Below are 16,416 nucleotides of genomic sequence, written 5' to 3' on the forward strand. Positions count from 1 at the left end.
ACTGAACATTATTTTGTGCTCACCCCATATTTTTCTTGTGTTTGCAGGATCTAGGTGAGGACGCGATCGGATGGGCATCGGCAAGCGAGGAGTAATAGCTTACTGTCACTGTTTTTTATAACTTTTACATGATGCCTTACTTTGTATAAGAATGATTAAATGTATTAAAAGAATTTGGGCCCATTTACTTTTGCTAATAAAATATGTACTTGATGTATTTCTATGAGTATCATAGTATGAAGCAGTTATTACATTTTTGGTATCAGAGCAGAGATTGGGATTTGACAGTGTATTATTCTCATCGCCCGACGTCTGATAACCAACTGTGTGAGTTAATTCTTTCTTATTATAAGTGTTTCTTGAATTGATTAAATGTGGTTATTTTGTAGATGAGGAGTAGTACTCGACGGCGTGGTAAGGGTGTGAGAATGAAGGAGAACCTTCTAACCCACCAGAAGCTACGCCTCCTCCTTGGATGAAGCTAGAGTCAGGCATTGTACAGTAAGTTAGGCAGAAAGCCAAGGAGAGGTTGGGACCGCGTACAGGTACCACCAACCACTAATGTAGAAAAGAACAACCAGTACCTCCCCCAATACAGAATAGAATCGAACCAATTTATGGTCTTCCCAGTAACATCAACATAAGAGTTAAGGGTACTACGGATCCGGGCCAACAAATTAAAATAATATATCACCCAAATAAAAGCAAAACAATAAATATTTAAGGAATACACCATAACTTAGCTACGTATCTCAAGTGGGGCGTTACAGACATGCAGTGAACAAAAATCTCAAAAGGGAATCGAATTAAAATCACGAACAAATTGTATAGAGAGAGTAATATAGTATATCAACAAATCAATTTAAACAAAAAGAAATCTGAAAAAGTTGTAACCTGGTATACCGAACAATATTCTTATGCTGTAAACGAGCGAAAACATATACCTTCCTACCATCACATCATAATGGAACCAGATCAGTAAATCCAATTAGGAGAAGTCTTTCGTACAAAAGATGACATGTGGAAAAGATAAAGCTAGTATCAAAGTAAAAGTTATACCTCAAAACCTTTTCACTGTGTTATCATTAAATTTATAATTTTGATGGCATAAAATTTTTTTTCCAACATGTTCATAGCCTTTACAACTTGTCCCAACCACCCATACCTGTGCCCTCCTAAGTTTCAAGTAGAACTCCAACTTTGAAACTGATTTTATAGCATGATACACTTTTGACAAAATAATGCCAAGAGAATTAGTTTTTATAACTTATATAAAATGCCAGAACAAATTAAGAATGAGGAAAAGAAAGCACTATGAACCCTAACATGCATTAACTAAAATTGGATATATTAAGCAAAAATTTAAGCACATACAATAATGAATTTTAATTTATGAAAAGAAATAAGATTCTACTACTCCAATTTTTTAATCTCTGCCTAAAATGAAATAACCAATTATTGATTTTCATTTCAAGATTGTAGTGCAATTTCTTTGACTGAAATTTTCAGTAAAAAATAACAAAACTAGCTATTTAATGAATTGCTCTTTAGAGTTCAAAACAAAAAGAATATTAATGCTAAGGAATACATAACATTTTACAATAACCAAACAGAAACATATCATTGGAGCTTTTTAAACAAAGACAATAAAACAATGTTTCATTCCAGCGAATAGATGGTTATGAAACATATTATACATACAGCAGCCACCTTAGCTGGGCCTAGCAGGTTTAAGCAGTACTCACTATATCTCCATAAAGAAACTTGCAAATAGGAATAAATATATATATACTTGTTCATAAAATCACCTTCAGTGTAGTGTGTAAGTGATCTGCTTCATTGATAATGTTTCTTTTTGCTTATTGCAACCCAAACAAACAAGTTAATTTAGTTTCTTCATTGCAAAAAGTTTTTCTCACTAAACAAATAGAGACAATGAATTTTTCGTTGTCTCAACAAACAAACAGAGAAACATACATGCGACTAACACTAAAGCTAAAATTGAAGCAAAGGAAAATTATTTCAGTTTTAACAGAACAAGATCAAATCAAATTTCTTAGTTAATCACTTATTGTTTCCTTTGAATTTCTCACTAAACAAACAGAGACAAACAAAAACAAACAGAGAACATACATGGACTAACACCCAAGCTAAAATTGAAGCAAAGGAAAATTATTTCAGTTTTAATGGAACAAGATCAAATCAAAATTTCTCTAGTTAATCATTGTTTTCCTTGAATTTCTCACTAAACAAACAGAGACAATGAATTCTTTCATTATCTCAACAAACAAACAGAGAAAATACATGTGACTAACACCAAAGCTAAAATTGAAGCAAAGGAAAATTATTTAGGTAATGGAAAACAGATCAAATCAAAATTTCTCTAGTTAATACTTATTGTTCCTTTGAATTTCGCACTAAACAAACTTCTTTCATTGTCTCACTAAACAAACAAGAAACATACATGTGACTAACACCGAAGTAAATTGAAGCAAAGAAAATTATTTCAGTTTTAATGGAAACAAGATCAAGTTAAAATTTCTCTAGTTAATCATTTATTATTACTTTGCATTTCTCATTACACAAACAGAGAACTGATTAGTTTTTCTTCCATTGTTAAAGAATACTTACAATAAGCGTGGCGAAGACGGCGGTTGATCCATGGAAGGCTCCATAAGGTCTCGACTCGTCTTCCCTTTACTCTGTATTCTCCATATCTCAACTATTTCACTTGATTCTTCCAGAAAATGAAGAAGCAAAGGATTATATAGGCTACTGAAGAGAGTGAAGCACGTGATCAATACCCGATGATTTGTTTGAGAGGTAGCAATGCGTTGCGCGCCAAGTTATGTAAACATTTGGCGCTACAAATTCTATTTTACCCTGTAATTCTATTACAATGTAAATACTAAAGTTCTTCTTATAATACTAATAATTTGGGGTCACCCAGTTTAATTTTTAATCTGTTTTTAGACAATGGAAATACTAAGGAAAAAAATATAGACAAATTTGAAAAGAGCCTCGATGTTGTCTTTTTGGCCATAAATATTCTGTGGGCATCGTAGCTATCTATTTCATGCGAGGGATGATGATATCATAGACAATGATCTATGATATCACGCACCTTTGTTTAGCATCAGACATGAAGATCTCCAGTTGCAAAAGTGAGGAAGGTAACCCATGTTACAGAGTTGAGAACAGAAAATCAAACTCAGCAGCTACTAAGTAAAGAAGAGGATCTACAGTATTTGTTTCAAAATATTCAGTTCAATGGTTACAACGTAGATACAGTATGATACGTGCTTTTTTTTTTTTAATCCTCACTGTTCAACGGTCATATTAACGGCACAAGTTTTTGTTCTGTTAGTTCTCCTTAGGTCTACGGTGCCGTTTTATTATACGTCAGTTGTCAGTTGAAGAATAAAGATTCAACAACTTCAGCTCAATGAGCTACAGAGTTTTGCTTTCATTTTAACCGAAGCTTATCAAATCTGGGGATGCGATCAACGGTTAAGAAACAATCAGTTTGTGTTTCTTTTGAATCGGTTGTGTTTTGCTGAACGTGGACTCATTTTGAATATAAAAAATCAGATCAGTTTGTAATTAAGCTGAATATTAACAAAGTTTCAGTTTGGAAAATTTCATCTTCTCTCAAATTTTCTGTTTGTTTCTCTGGAAAGTTGTACACTTTCTGTTTTTCTTCATTCCATCCTGGATTGTCACAGCCCGGAAAGGACATGAGCTTTGGACAATGATAGATGATTTAAACCGAAATTGAAAATCTCTTGGCATTTGAATGTTATTATAGATTGCTCGTCATATGAAAATTTTGATAAATGTCATTTGAATACTCTGTATAGCATCAGATAAGTACCCAACATCAGAAAACCAAAGTCGCTGTTGTGGGTAGTAATACATCCATCTTAATTTCTAAAGGAATATTCTTGTTTTTTTTGCAGGGATACGTAAGAAACTTCCATTTAAAAGGGTATTAAATATGATTGATAAGGACATCTCTTTTCGTTCAACACGTTAGTTAATTTAAATAATTCAAGTTGCATGGAGGCATCTAAATATAAATTATTTGAAAAAGATGAAACGAATGATTCAGCGGGGTTGAAGGCAAGAGCAGCATAATGCATTTCCTCCTGTTTCTGGAGGAAGTGCATTATGCTGCTGTTGCCTTCCACCCCGCTGAATATCCCTCCAAACTCTCTTTTCAAATAATTTATATTTGTTTCATCAATGATGTTCTCACTTTTTGGTTTCTTGCTTGGGTATTCATTAATCAAGAAGATTTTCTGAATGGGATCAAACTTGTAACGACGAAAGCACAATTGATGGTTACTAGGAAAGCAATCTTGTAACATTCAAATGCCAAAAGATTTTCAATTTCGATTTCAAAATTAATAACCAATATACCAAACCGTATATACAATAATTTGTAAATGTAGTATTACCTGTAAAATAGTGAGGTGAGATAAGAAGTGTAGCTATACAATTGGGAGAGTCCTCATTCGGATTGAGCCTATATGGATTGTTTGGAAAAATAGATTCTCGAAAAAATCATCTTCTAATGATGTTTTGAAGAAGTATTATAGGGAAGCTATTCGGCTGTCTCCCCATAGAAATTTGCTGCTTCTATGATCTATCCATCCTGGGTGAACCAAAAATTTTCAGTTCAGGAAAATGGAGAAACAATGTGTGTCAGAGACGAATCGAGTTTGTAGAATAAGTTGCTCCTAATTGCTCAGCCATTTGCCAAAGAGGGTGCTGGAAGTCGTTGGGGAAAACATGGCTGAAGACAACTTTACACCCCTTTAAGACTGATTTCCGAACTGTTTTCAGCGCCTGTAAAGCAAGACACCATAATGTTATTAGCATGAAACTTTACTAATCATTATCATCATGAGCAATTTTACAAGAACATTATGAACCCGAATTCAATATGTAACATCTTACTTGCCTCACATCTCTGCTAGCAATATCATCCTCAAGTTCCTAAAATTAGGTATCCAAATCAATAGAGTCAAGCACATAAAACAAACATCAATTTCAAAGGAAAGGATCAGGGTCAGGATCATACTGAAAGAACTATGATGGATCTGCTTTAAATTTGTTGTTGAATTGGTGGCAACTTGAAGAGAAGAAATGATATCTTTCCATGAGAATCAATTATCCTTATGTTTCTTCCATGCCTAAAATAAAGACAGCAACACATAGGATGATCATTTTTTAAATAAGATATGACAATTAATTATATTGCTGATATAAATACATTTACATTTTCTGTGTCATCAAGGATCACAATAGCGTTTTCATGACCCAGCACAAACTCAGACTTTTTCATGTCTTTGAGTACCATCATCTCGTGAAATCACTATGTGCCAAAGTACACCCACTAGGATCAAGCAGCTCAGCCATTTGTAACGCATACGGTCTATCACCCAGTGTATGTTACATTTTGAACATATTACTTGCTTCTTTCAAAAATGTTTGAACAAAGGGCCTCAACTTGGTCATCATAGTATAGAATCCAACATGAAGAGGCTGCCTCCGAAACATCTATCCATTCAAATATTAGAAAAAATTCAATAAAATTGTTTATACAACATCAAATGTGGAGACTGTATCGGCTTGTCTCAAGCAATAACTGAAAAACTTATCTTCCTTGATATGAACTACATGTGACTAAATAAGAATAAAGTACATAACTTAAATTCGGTGCAAGGTATACTAGAGTAAAGAGATAATCAATAATCTAGTTCAGTTGATTATGCTGAGTATAATAATGCTTTTTATGTGATTGAATCAACAGTATTTTGGTTATGTTCCAAACTTGCTGCACTCACCAACTAAATGTATGCCCAAGGGGACCATTTTTACTATAATCAATCCATAAGCTTACCATTTCTGTCCTTTCAGCCTGTTACTTGTTGTTCTATTATAGGAAACCAAAATCAAAGTTCGTAGTTTGGCATTCAAGTATGAACTACAAAAGAAAATAAAAATAACTAGCACTCAGCCAAATATCGACAAAACAATGACATAAAAGCAAGAAAACAATTTCAAGCAAGCCAACACAGAGATAGGCAACAATCACATACCTGCAGAGGATGTGTTTGAATCTTCAGATATTCTCCTGTGGAGTCAAACGAATTATCTCAGTTGAATTGACAGTGTATGATCAAGGTCGAGTACCAAGTAAAGCTTTTTCATTTCGTGATAAATTTTTCATGTCCTGGGTTCGCAATCTAACGACATCATTGTTTCCAAGCCTTAGACCCTACAATTACAATTGTTTCCAAGCTTAGACCTACAATTACAATTGTTTCCCCACATTATCACTAAGAGCAAATTACAAATTACTGCTAGTATAGTATTAACAAACCAAAAAAAAAAAAAAAAAAGAAGAAAAAGAAATAGATAAGTATAACAACCTTGTGACATACCCCAAGCACACCCAAATCCTTTTCCAACTCTGCCCACAAACACAACACGTGCCTTCGAAAGACTTCATCTCTACATACATGCCTCTTAACACATTCATTGGTTCCCATGAGTGGAACTTTTTTGCCCTTTTCTTTGCTTACCGTCCAACAACTCGTCCAGGACTGCCACAAGTCATCAGTGTCAGTCTCAGTGCTGGAAAAGTTTGGGCTAAATCCTTTAATTGTCAGCCATCTGAATCACAACATTCTCTTAATAAATATATATAAAAAAATAAAAAACTCTGTAAAGGATAAAATATACAATACCAAGCAATTGATAAATGATACAACATAGCAATAATCTATTGAAAAGACAAACCCTGTATGAGCTTAATCAATCAAGCCTCTCCAATCCATAACTCTTAAGCAATTGTTACTATACTCTCAGACAGCCTCACGGGAACCTAACACCAGAAGACTACCTTTCAGAACTATACCACGATATTGAAAATTTCGATCAAGTCCCAAAATTCCTAATAATAAACCAAAATCCTGGACACGATTAGTTCCAAATGCTTTTAAAGAACACATTTCAACCATTCCCAAAAATATAGTGTGTATAAATTAGAACTTCTAACTAAGTATTAAAAAAAAGTCATATAAGCAAAAAATCTCAAATCTCCTTCACAACGAGACATATGATTATCACTATAATAAGAAACAGACTTCCAACTGTGGGTGATTAATACTGTAATAGAAGAAAGTATAATTTTCAATATAGAATTCGAAATATATAGAATATTCTTATTCAATTCTGTATATACAATCTATGATAATAGAATAGATTCATAAAGTGTAGACTCATAAAATTGGTTAAGAGAAAAAAAAAACATTTCTCAATATGAAAAAAAAAAAAATCTTATTATCGAATTAAAAATACGACATTTATTATAACCTGATCTTATTATCGCCGAATTTCGCTTCTGATGTCTCTCTAAGTCTCTATTTCGTTACCTTCTACTACCGATCTTCTCTTGCTGCTTGCTTCGCTTGTTTCGTTTAGCTCGCTTATTTCGCTTTCTTTAAAAAAAAAAAAAAAGAACAGCAGCCAAATACTTTTAATGAGAGTAATCAGGATGCTTTCAGCAAGAACAATTGATAAATATGTCGAAATTCTAGATGTCCTTATTCTAGCAATCAATCGTTAATAAGTCACAGAGGAGACCTACCGCCACAGCCACGGAAGAAAATGGCGAAAGAGAGAATGCGCCTTCGAGTCCCGAAGAGGTGAGGGAGATTTTGAAATTAAAATCTTGAAGTCAGTACTCAGTAGTGTATATATTGAGAGTTGGTTTGTCTTGAAGTCAGTACTTAGTGGTGTAGATATTTATAGATGGTTTGTATTGTCATCCCCTGAGAGACAAGGAAATTTTGCCCCCAGGATTTAGAAAAGTTTTAAAAAACCCCCTAGTCCCACTTCCTGTTATAACCAGTAACTCACTCTCTTACTATTACTAGAAAGAAAATACTATACTCACAATCTCTTTTCACAAACTCTCTCTCATAAAATGGACATAATAGCTCGTAATTGGTCAGCTCGTAATAGGTGTTACATGATAAATTGCGGCTGACTAATTACCAACATTACATTAGGATTGTGAGAGAAAGTTTATGAAAGAGGTTATAGGTTAGCATATTTTACTAGAATTAGAAGGAAAGAGAAAAGAGCAGAAAAGGAGAAAAAAAAACAATAATGCTTAAGCTACAAAGAATTTACAAAGATTTCTTGTATAAATGATGTGATAAGAGATGAATAGAAGATTAATATAACTAAAAGTTAAACTTATCATATTTACTCTTCCATCATCTTCTATCAGATCACTTAGTACAATAAATCTTTGTAAAATTTATGTACTTTTAGCATTGCCCAAAAAAATAAAAAAATAAAAAATAAAAGAGTGAAGGAAAGGTGATGCAGGGGGGTTTTTAATACTTACCAAACCCCTGGGGGCGAAAATTTTCGTATCTTCAGGGGGGTTGAGAATTGAAACCCTATTTATAGTGATAATGGTTACGGCGTCGTTAAGTTCAATGTTTCAGGGGCAAATCAGATATTTCAATAGTCTATTAAAATTTAAAAAGGGCAGCTTCTAATATATATAAAAAAATTCGCTTTTTTATTTATTAAGAATTTTCAACGCCTCCCAGGCTCCCCCTTACAATTCACAGATCCCCTCTCAAATTCAGTCGAAAATGTTTCTTAAAACTTCACTCGTTTCTTCAAAATCAACTTTAAAACTTAGATTTTATCTTCATTTTCAGTTTCCAAAATCAACTCACAGAATCACCCAAACACACCTCTACTTCTAAACACCATGCTCAACTTTAAAATTTCCTCGATGTAAACTGCAGATCTGGTAAATTCTCTCTTGATGAAGCTCTTTGTTTCTTCGATTACAGATTCATATGCACCCAATCCTCCTGTCTCATCATTCGTGTTTTCTTTTCTGCACTCGCTAAGAAAAAACATTATGATAAACTCCTTTGTTGTACAAGAGGTTCGTTTCAGCTGGTGTGTCTGATTTGGTTATTTTGAACATTGTCTAATTGCTTATGCAAAAGGCAGGGTTTATGATGGTTTTGTTGTTTTTGGGAGTATTTTTAGGAGGGGTTTTTACCCACGTACTGTGACTTACTTGTCTAATTAGTGGTCTTTGTATGGAGCATAAGATTAAGAAGGCGATTGATTGCTTAGGAAAATGGGTTCTTTTGGTTGGTACGCCTAACGTAATTACTTTTGGGACTTTGATTACTGGGTTGTGTCGAACAGCCAATGTCACGTTTGCCCTTCAGTATTTAGAAGAAATGGTTAATGGGAATGGTGAATTTGGTGTCACTTGTGAGCCTAATATTGTTGTTATGATAGAATTATTGATGGTCTTTGCAAATATGATAAACTGTTTTCAGAAATGAAGAATAGGGGCATTAACCCAAGCGTGGTTACTTACAACTCTCTAATTTATGTTTTGTGTAATAACATCAAATGTGGAGATTGTATAGGCTTGTCTCAAGCAATACTGAAAGCTTATATCCGAAATAATATGTTCAGTTTTCAATTCACTAGTATGCTAATCTGTTGATGTTGGTGGAAGTCTCTTTTATTGATTTTGATAATATCATAATTCTTGAAGCCTTTAGGTACTTGTTTTGTAGAGTGTATGTAGTTTTTCTTGTTGGATTAGCATGTTTCACAGTAGCCGTGAATACCAACGTAGTGAATTAACTTCTGAATGTAATTAATTCTGATATAATATTAGGTTAGAGTAATGATACTTAGCCCAAGATATACCTATGTTTCTTCTTCATCTTTAGTGTAAATTGTTGTCTTCATCTTTAGTGAGCATGACCATTGAGTTGCAATATTGTTTATTTAGCTTCGGTGTTAGTTGCATGTATGTTTCTCTGTTTGTTTGTTGAGACAATGAAATAATTCATTGTCTCTGTTTGTTTAATGAGAAAAACTTGCTGCAATGAAGAAACCGAATTAACTTGTTTGTTTGGGTTGCAATAAGCAAAAAGAAACATTATCAATGAAGCAGATCACTTACACACTGTGCTGAGAGGTGGTTTATTGAACAGGTATATATATATATATATTATTATTAACTAATTTGCAAGTTTCTTTATAGGGATATAAGTGAGTACTGCGTAAAGCTTGCTAAGGGCCCAGCTAAGGTGGCTGCTGGTATGTATAATTGTTTCATAACCATCTGTTTGCTGGAATGAATCATTATTTTATCGTCTTTGTTTAAAAAGCTCCAATGTTACGTTTCTGTTTGGTTATTGAGAAAATGGTATATAATTTCCTTAGCATTAATAGTTTCTTTTTGTTTTGAACTCTGAAGAGCAATTCATTAAATAGCTAGTTTCGTTATATTTTTACTGAAAATTTCAGTCAAAGAAAACCGCACTACAATAATGTAGTTATGCTTGGAATGAAAATCAATAATTGTTTATTTCATTTTAGGCAGAGATTAAAAAATTGGAGTAGTAGAATCTTAGTTTCTTTTCATAAATTAATATTCATTAACTGTATGTGCTTAAATTTTTGCTTAATAATATCATCAATTTTTAGTTAAATGCATGTTAGGGTTCATAGTGTTTTCTTTTTCTCATTCTTAATTTTATTAATTTGTTATTGCATTTTATATAAAGTTATAAAAACTAATTCTCTTGGCATTATTTTGTCTTCCCTGATACTGTTATGTGTGCATATATATATATACACACACACTATGGTTTTGGGCATGGTGTGTATGATAACCATGATTGCACTTTAACATATTAAGATGAATATTTCTGCAGACAAGACAGATAAAAACTTTGGAAAGCAATTAACTTCTGACTCTCGATATGAGACTGAGTTCAGCACCAAAACTCAACTTGGTAAGCTAAAGCCTATAAAGTAAACCTAAATCTTTGATCTAAATTGGATATAAGACCACATAGGTCATATGTGCTATTGTCTTTTGTTACTAAATATTATATTGTTTATATATAACTTCACAGTTTTTTTTTTTTTTTTTGTTTTTTTTTAATTTTTTATCCTTTCTAATAATTCTTTTAATTTGATTACTTTTGGTAATTTTAGTTGTGGAAATTTATGTCTCCTTCAATATATTATTTATCTGTCAAAAGTGTATCATGCTATAAAATCAGTTTCAAATTTGGAGTTCTACTTGAAACTTACGATGTCACAGGTATGGATGGTTATGGACGAGTTGTAAAGGCTATGAACATGTTGTACAAAAAAATTTATGCCATCAAAACTATAGAATTTAATGATGACAACAGTGAAAAGGTTTTGAGGTATAACTTTTTACTTTGATACGAGCTTTATCTTTTACAACATGTCATCTTTTGTATGAAGGACTTCTCCTAATTGGATTTACTGATCTGGTTCCATTATGATGTGATGGTAGGGAGGTATGTGTTTTTGCTCGTTTACAGCATAAGAATATTGTTCGGTACTACCAGGTTACAATCTTTTCAGATTTCTGTTTGTTATAATTGATTTGTTGATATACTATATTACTCATCTCTATTCAAATATGTTCATGATATTTAATTTGGTTCCCTTTTGAGATTTTTGTTCATTGTATGTCTTAGTTTCTTCTAAACTTTTATTCTAATGTATATAATAATTTCAGGCGTGGGTTGAGAAGAAAGATGATGTTAAACAAGATTTCAAAGGAACTAATATCAAAGACAGTTGTATGTACATTTAGATGGTGCTTTGCTCTAGGTATTCTTCTCAATTCTTATTCCGTTTTTCTTTGTAATCTATTATAGTAACTTATTATTTCTTGCTTTTACACAGAACATTGGAAGATCATTTTTTGCAGAACATTGGTGAGGACAGAGCTTGGACTATTTTTCGATAAATAGTGGAAGGAATACGCCATATGCATGAGACTTCTGTAGTTCATTGGGATTTATCAACAACCAATATCTTATTGGACGATTCTGACAATGTCAAAATTAGTGCTTTTGGACTTGGTATGTTCTTGACTCAATGTCTAATATCATTTAAAAATTCAGTGTTTATGTTATATTAACTCTTTTTATTGGCTTTCTTTTGTTGAATTTACCATTGCAGCAAGGATTTTCTATAGGGGTATACCTCATGGCACTAGTTCTGACATGTCGGAAGTGTCCAGGCCACCTGAAGACTTTGACAATGCTGTAAAAGTTGACATTTACGGCTTGGGTTCGAGCTACTAAGTAATTTTAGAACAAGTTTAGAAAGGAGGGAGGTCCTACAATCACTTGAAAGAGGGATCTTCTCTGATAATTGGAAAGAAGATAGCAAAAACTTCGTATTTGCAATAGTATTTATCAGAGAAGTTTTTGCTATCTTCTTTCCAATTATCAGAGAAGATACCTCTTTCAAGTGCTTGTAGGACCTCCCTCCTTTCTGAGCTTGTTTTGAAATTACTCAGTAGCTCGAACCCAAGCTGTAAATGTCAACTTTTACAGCATTGTCAAAGTCTTCAGGTGGCCTGGACACTCCCGACATGTCAGAACTAGTGCCATGAGGTATACACCTATAAAAAATCCTTGCTGCAATGGTAAATTCAACAAAAGAAAGCCAATAAAAAGAGTTAATATAACATAAACACTGAATTTTTAAATGATATTAGACGTTGAGTCAAGAACATACCAAGTCCAAAATCACTAATTTTGACATTGTCAGAATCGTCCAATAAGATATTAGTTGATAAATCCCAATGAACCATAGAAGTCTCATGCATATGGCGTATTCCTTCTACTATTTGTCAAAAAATAGTCCAAGCTCTGTCCTCACCAATGTTCTGCAAAAGATGATCTTCCAATGTTCTATGTAATAGCAAAAAATAATAAGTTACCATAATAGATTGCAAAGAAAAACGTAATAAGAATTGAGAAGAATACCTAGAGCAAAGCTCCATCTGAATATACATACAACTGTCTTTGGTATTAGTTCCTTTGAAATCTTGTTTAACATCATCTTTCTTCTTAACCCACGCTTGAAATTATTATATACATTAGAATAAAATGTTAGAAGAAACTAAGACATTGTAATAACTGTTTTATACTAGGATACTCATAGAAATCCATCAAGTACATATATTTATATTAGGGTTTAGGGCCCAAAATTTTCTTTTAATACATCTAATCATTCTTTATACAAAGTAAGGCATCATTAGTAAAAGTTATAAAAAACAGTGGACAGTGTAGCTATTACTCCTCGCTTGTCGATGCCCATTCGACCGCATCCTCACCTAGATCCTGTAAACACAAAGAAAAACAATGGGGTGAGCACAAAATAATGCCCAGTAAGTAAATCCTCTACTCGTCTATCCCCGTAACTCTTTCTCTTAATTTTTTCCTTACACTCTTCTCATATTATTTATTTTCTCTTTCTGTTTCTCTTTCACATAGCTCTTTTCTATCAACTTTTTATTGTATGTTACGGCCTCATCTTACCGGAGACACGGCTGAGTGGAGATCACAAAGCACTCACTCACTCTTCGTGACTTATACTCATTCTCTTCCTCTATTTTTTCTTATGTTTTCTCATTCTTTCTCAATGTAATGTCACAGCCTCATCTTACCGGAGGTACGGCCGGGTGGAGTTTCCAAAGCACCAACCCACTCTTCGTGACTTCTGGGTGGAGTTCACTAAGCACCAACCCATTCTTCATAACTTCTGGGTGGAGTTTACAAAGCATCAACCAATTCTTAGATTTTTCTCATTCTCTTTACTTTTAGAGTAGCCAATTCACAAAGTTCTCTACTCTTTCTCAAACTACTTCTCAATGCACAATTAATGCACAAGGATGGTTCATGCTTTAAGTTTCTTACTTAATGCACTTATGAAATGCACAAATGTAATATTGCATCAAAACAGTCATTCTGTGCAGGTCACACTCAAGGAGGCATAACTTGAGTTTTACACTTTGGATTGCTACAGTTTTGGTCTCGTTTTAAAGCTTAGAGACAGGGCTACAATTTTTACGTTTTGGTCTTAACCCAGTTCAATCTGTAAGATGCCCAAAAGTCACTCAGAAAGTCACGGCTGGGACAGGGCAGTTTTCACTTAAGCATATCATCAAACATTAATTGTGCATAAATAAACCCTAATTCCAATTATCATTCTATTTGGTNACTTGAAGGCACCAATGTTGACCAGGCAAAGAGATACTTGAGGTAAATGTGGAATTTGAGCTGATATGAAACCTCTTTTGAATGAGAATTTTGATCTGATATAACACTTCATGAACTAAAGGTTCTGTTATGAAAGCTTGATTTTCCCTAATGGTTCTGCAGGAAAGTTGTTATACACTAATAACAGCAGAAGATCTGGATGCTGCTGAGAAAGCAGTTAAACCAACTGTCAAATGAGTAAATCGATGATACAAGCCTGTTGTTCCTATTCTTCATACTTTTGGGACAGTGCATGTAATTTCCTACACGATACTGTTTTGTTTGCCGTCTATTTCCATCCACCGGTGGAGATAGAAGGCTTCGGATAAAAGGGATTATGAAATGAAAAAGTGAAGATACAGAGTCGGATTTTGTATTCTTATTGTGTAACTTAACTATCAATGTAAAGAGTTGAATGATTTTAAAGAGCATTTCTGTGCCCATGGAAATGCAAATAACTATGCAATCTTCGTGGAAATGTAATAGGCAGTGCATTGAATAGTGTGATCATCGGATTTTCACACAAAAATAAGCCTTCAGCTACCTTTCACCATTCAAATCATACAGAATTCTCTTCCTCATTCACACCCATCCTGGAACTTCCAACGGATGTGCTGAAAAATATAAGCGCCAACTGCATCAATGGTGTCCAAAAACTCCTCTGACTCCTCCTGCTTCGTCCCTTTGTATTTACTTCTCTGGCCATTATTCCTGTGAACCCTATCAAAACGCCTCTACGATCAATGTGATTTCAATCTGCTTTCGCTTGAAACTGGCATCTTGTGTAGGTTAGCCTATTGAAAAAAGCTTTTCTTGATATAAGATTGTTGATTATGTTATTATAACCAGGACTTAGATATATCTCATTGTATCAATAAAGTTTGCCTATTAATGCAAAACCATTGTATATAAATTGGAAGGCAATTAAAAGAATATTTAGATATCTAACCGATACTATTGATCATGGTCTTTTAGTCAGATGCTAAGTAGGCAATTGACCTTGATGATAAAAGGTCAACTTCTGGATATTGTGTATATTTGAGAGGAAACTTGAGATTTTGGAGTTTGGAAAAGCAACCAATAACATTTTAAGATCGTCAACTCAAACTGAGTATCAAAGCCTAACTCATGTAAGTGTAGAGATATTATGGCTACAAAGTTTAATTATAGAACTTAAAATTTTGTAGACAAAGCCATCCTTAATATGGTGTGAAAATCTCAATGCTATCTCATTAAAGATATTCCACAAGCATGAAAAATTTGATCTTTTCTTTTAAACTTTAGTTTGTTGGTGGGAAGGTACAGGAGGAAGTGGGTTTTTGTTTGGAAACTGAAATTTGTATATACCTTTGTGTTTTTATATTTATATGCATGGTTTTAAAAACTGGACTGGACCGGCCGATCCAACCGGTTGGACTGGGACCCAGTCACATGTCCGATTCGAGTCAATATAAAACCCGGTCATATTCAATAACCCGCTATGAACCACCATTGAATCGGGAAAATAGTGCGAACCGCCAGTCCAACCGGACAACTTTACCAATGTTTCAAAAGGAGAAAAAATCCCTAACTCTTTCCAGTTTCTCTACTTTCTCAGTTACTCTATGCAAAATCCTCTCAAAATCTGAAATCTAAGCTACCCACTCAAATCGCCACTCAATCTCAATGAACTCCACTCTCTGAAGTTTGAAATCACAACCATTGTGTCAATCGCAACTCTACTCTCTGAAATCGACGACGGCGCCTTCCTCCCTCATCAGAAATCGACGATGACAGCTCCATTCCTCACTGGAAATCGACGACGACGACGATGACAACTCAATTCCTCGCTAGAAATCGACAACAACACAACTCCATTTCAGAAAGTGTAAGTTTTTCATGAGTCACGACCCTTTCCATTTTTGTAGATCTAGTTGATGTATCTAAGTTTTTGTTATATGATGAGGAGTTAGGAAATAATTTATAGCTTATCTAGATTGTTTCACCAGTCATGCCTATCTTGAATTAAATATGCGGATGAGAATAGGCATTTGACTAATGCCAATCTCTGTTTTAAAAACCGGACCGAACCGGTCGGTTGGACCAGGACCCGACAACTTCTCTAGTCCGGTTCAAGTCTTAGGGGGATTTTTGCAATATTTCAAAATTATAAGGGTTATAGGCATGTTTTGAAGATATGTCAAAAGTTTAGGGATTTATTGGTAATTTTATTGGGTATTTTTGAAATAAATAAAAA

General features: G+C 33.8%; 1 protein-coding gene and 1 pseudogene across 1 annotated transcript; one reads left to right on the forward strand and one right to left on the reverse strand.

The window, feature by feature from the left end:
- Positions 1 to 4,681: 4,681 nt before the first annotated feature.
- LOC116107151 lies at positions 4,682 to 6,560 on the reverse strand (annotated as a pseudogene).
- A 2,589-nt stretch (positions 6,561 to 9,149) lies between these two features.
- On the forward strand, positions 9,150 to 12,215 carry LOC116107152 (cysteine-rich receptor-like protein kinase 10). The gene is made up of 7 exons (XM_031393457.1): positions 9,150 to 9,330; positions 10,797 to 10,877; positions 11,192 to 11,300; positions 11,414 to 11,417; positions 11,642 to 11,705; positions 11,880 to 11,990; positions 12,091 to 12,215. Exons 1-7 carry the CDS (start codon positions 9,150 to 9,152, stop codon positions 12,213 to 12,215), a joined length of 675 nt encoding a protein of 224 aa, XP_031249317.1.
- Positions 12,216 to 16,416: the final 4,201 nt, after the last annotated feature.

This window comes from Pistacia vera, unplaced genomic scaffold (assembly GCF_008641045.1).
Source record: "Pistacia vera cultivar Batoury unplaced genomic scaffold, PisVer_v2 Contig528, whole genome shotgun sequence".
In the NCBI taxonomy this organism is placed as follows: Eukaryota; Viridiplantae; Streptophyta; class Magnoliopsida; order Sapindales; family Anacardiaceae; genus Pistacia; species Pistacia vera.

Coding starts and splice junctions, on each gene's coding strand:
- LOC116107152 (XM_031393457.1), top strand. CDS start 9,150: ATGGAGCATAAGATTAAGAAGGCGATTGATTGCTTAGGAAAATGGGTT. Junction 10,878..11,191: donor CAGCACCAAAACTCAACTTG/GTAAGCTAAAGC, acceptor ACGATGTCACAG/GTATGGATGGTTATGGACGA. Junction 11,991..12,090: donor AATTAGTGCTTTTGGACTTG/GTATGTTCTTGA, acceptor TTACCATTGCAG/CAAGGATTTTCTATAGGGGT.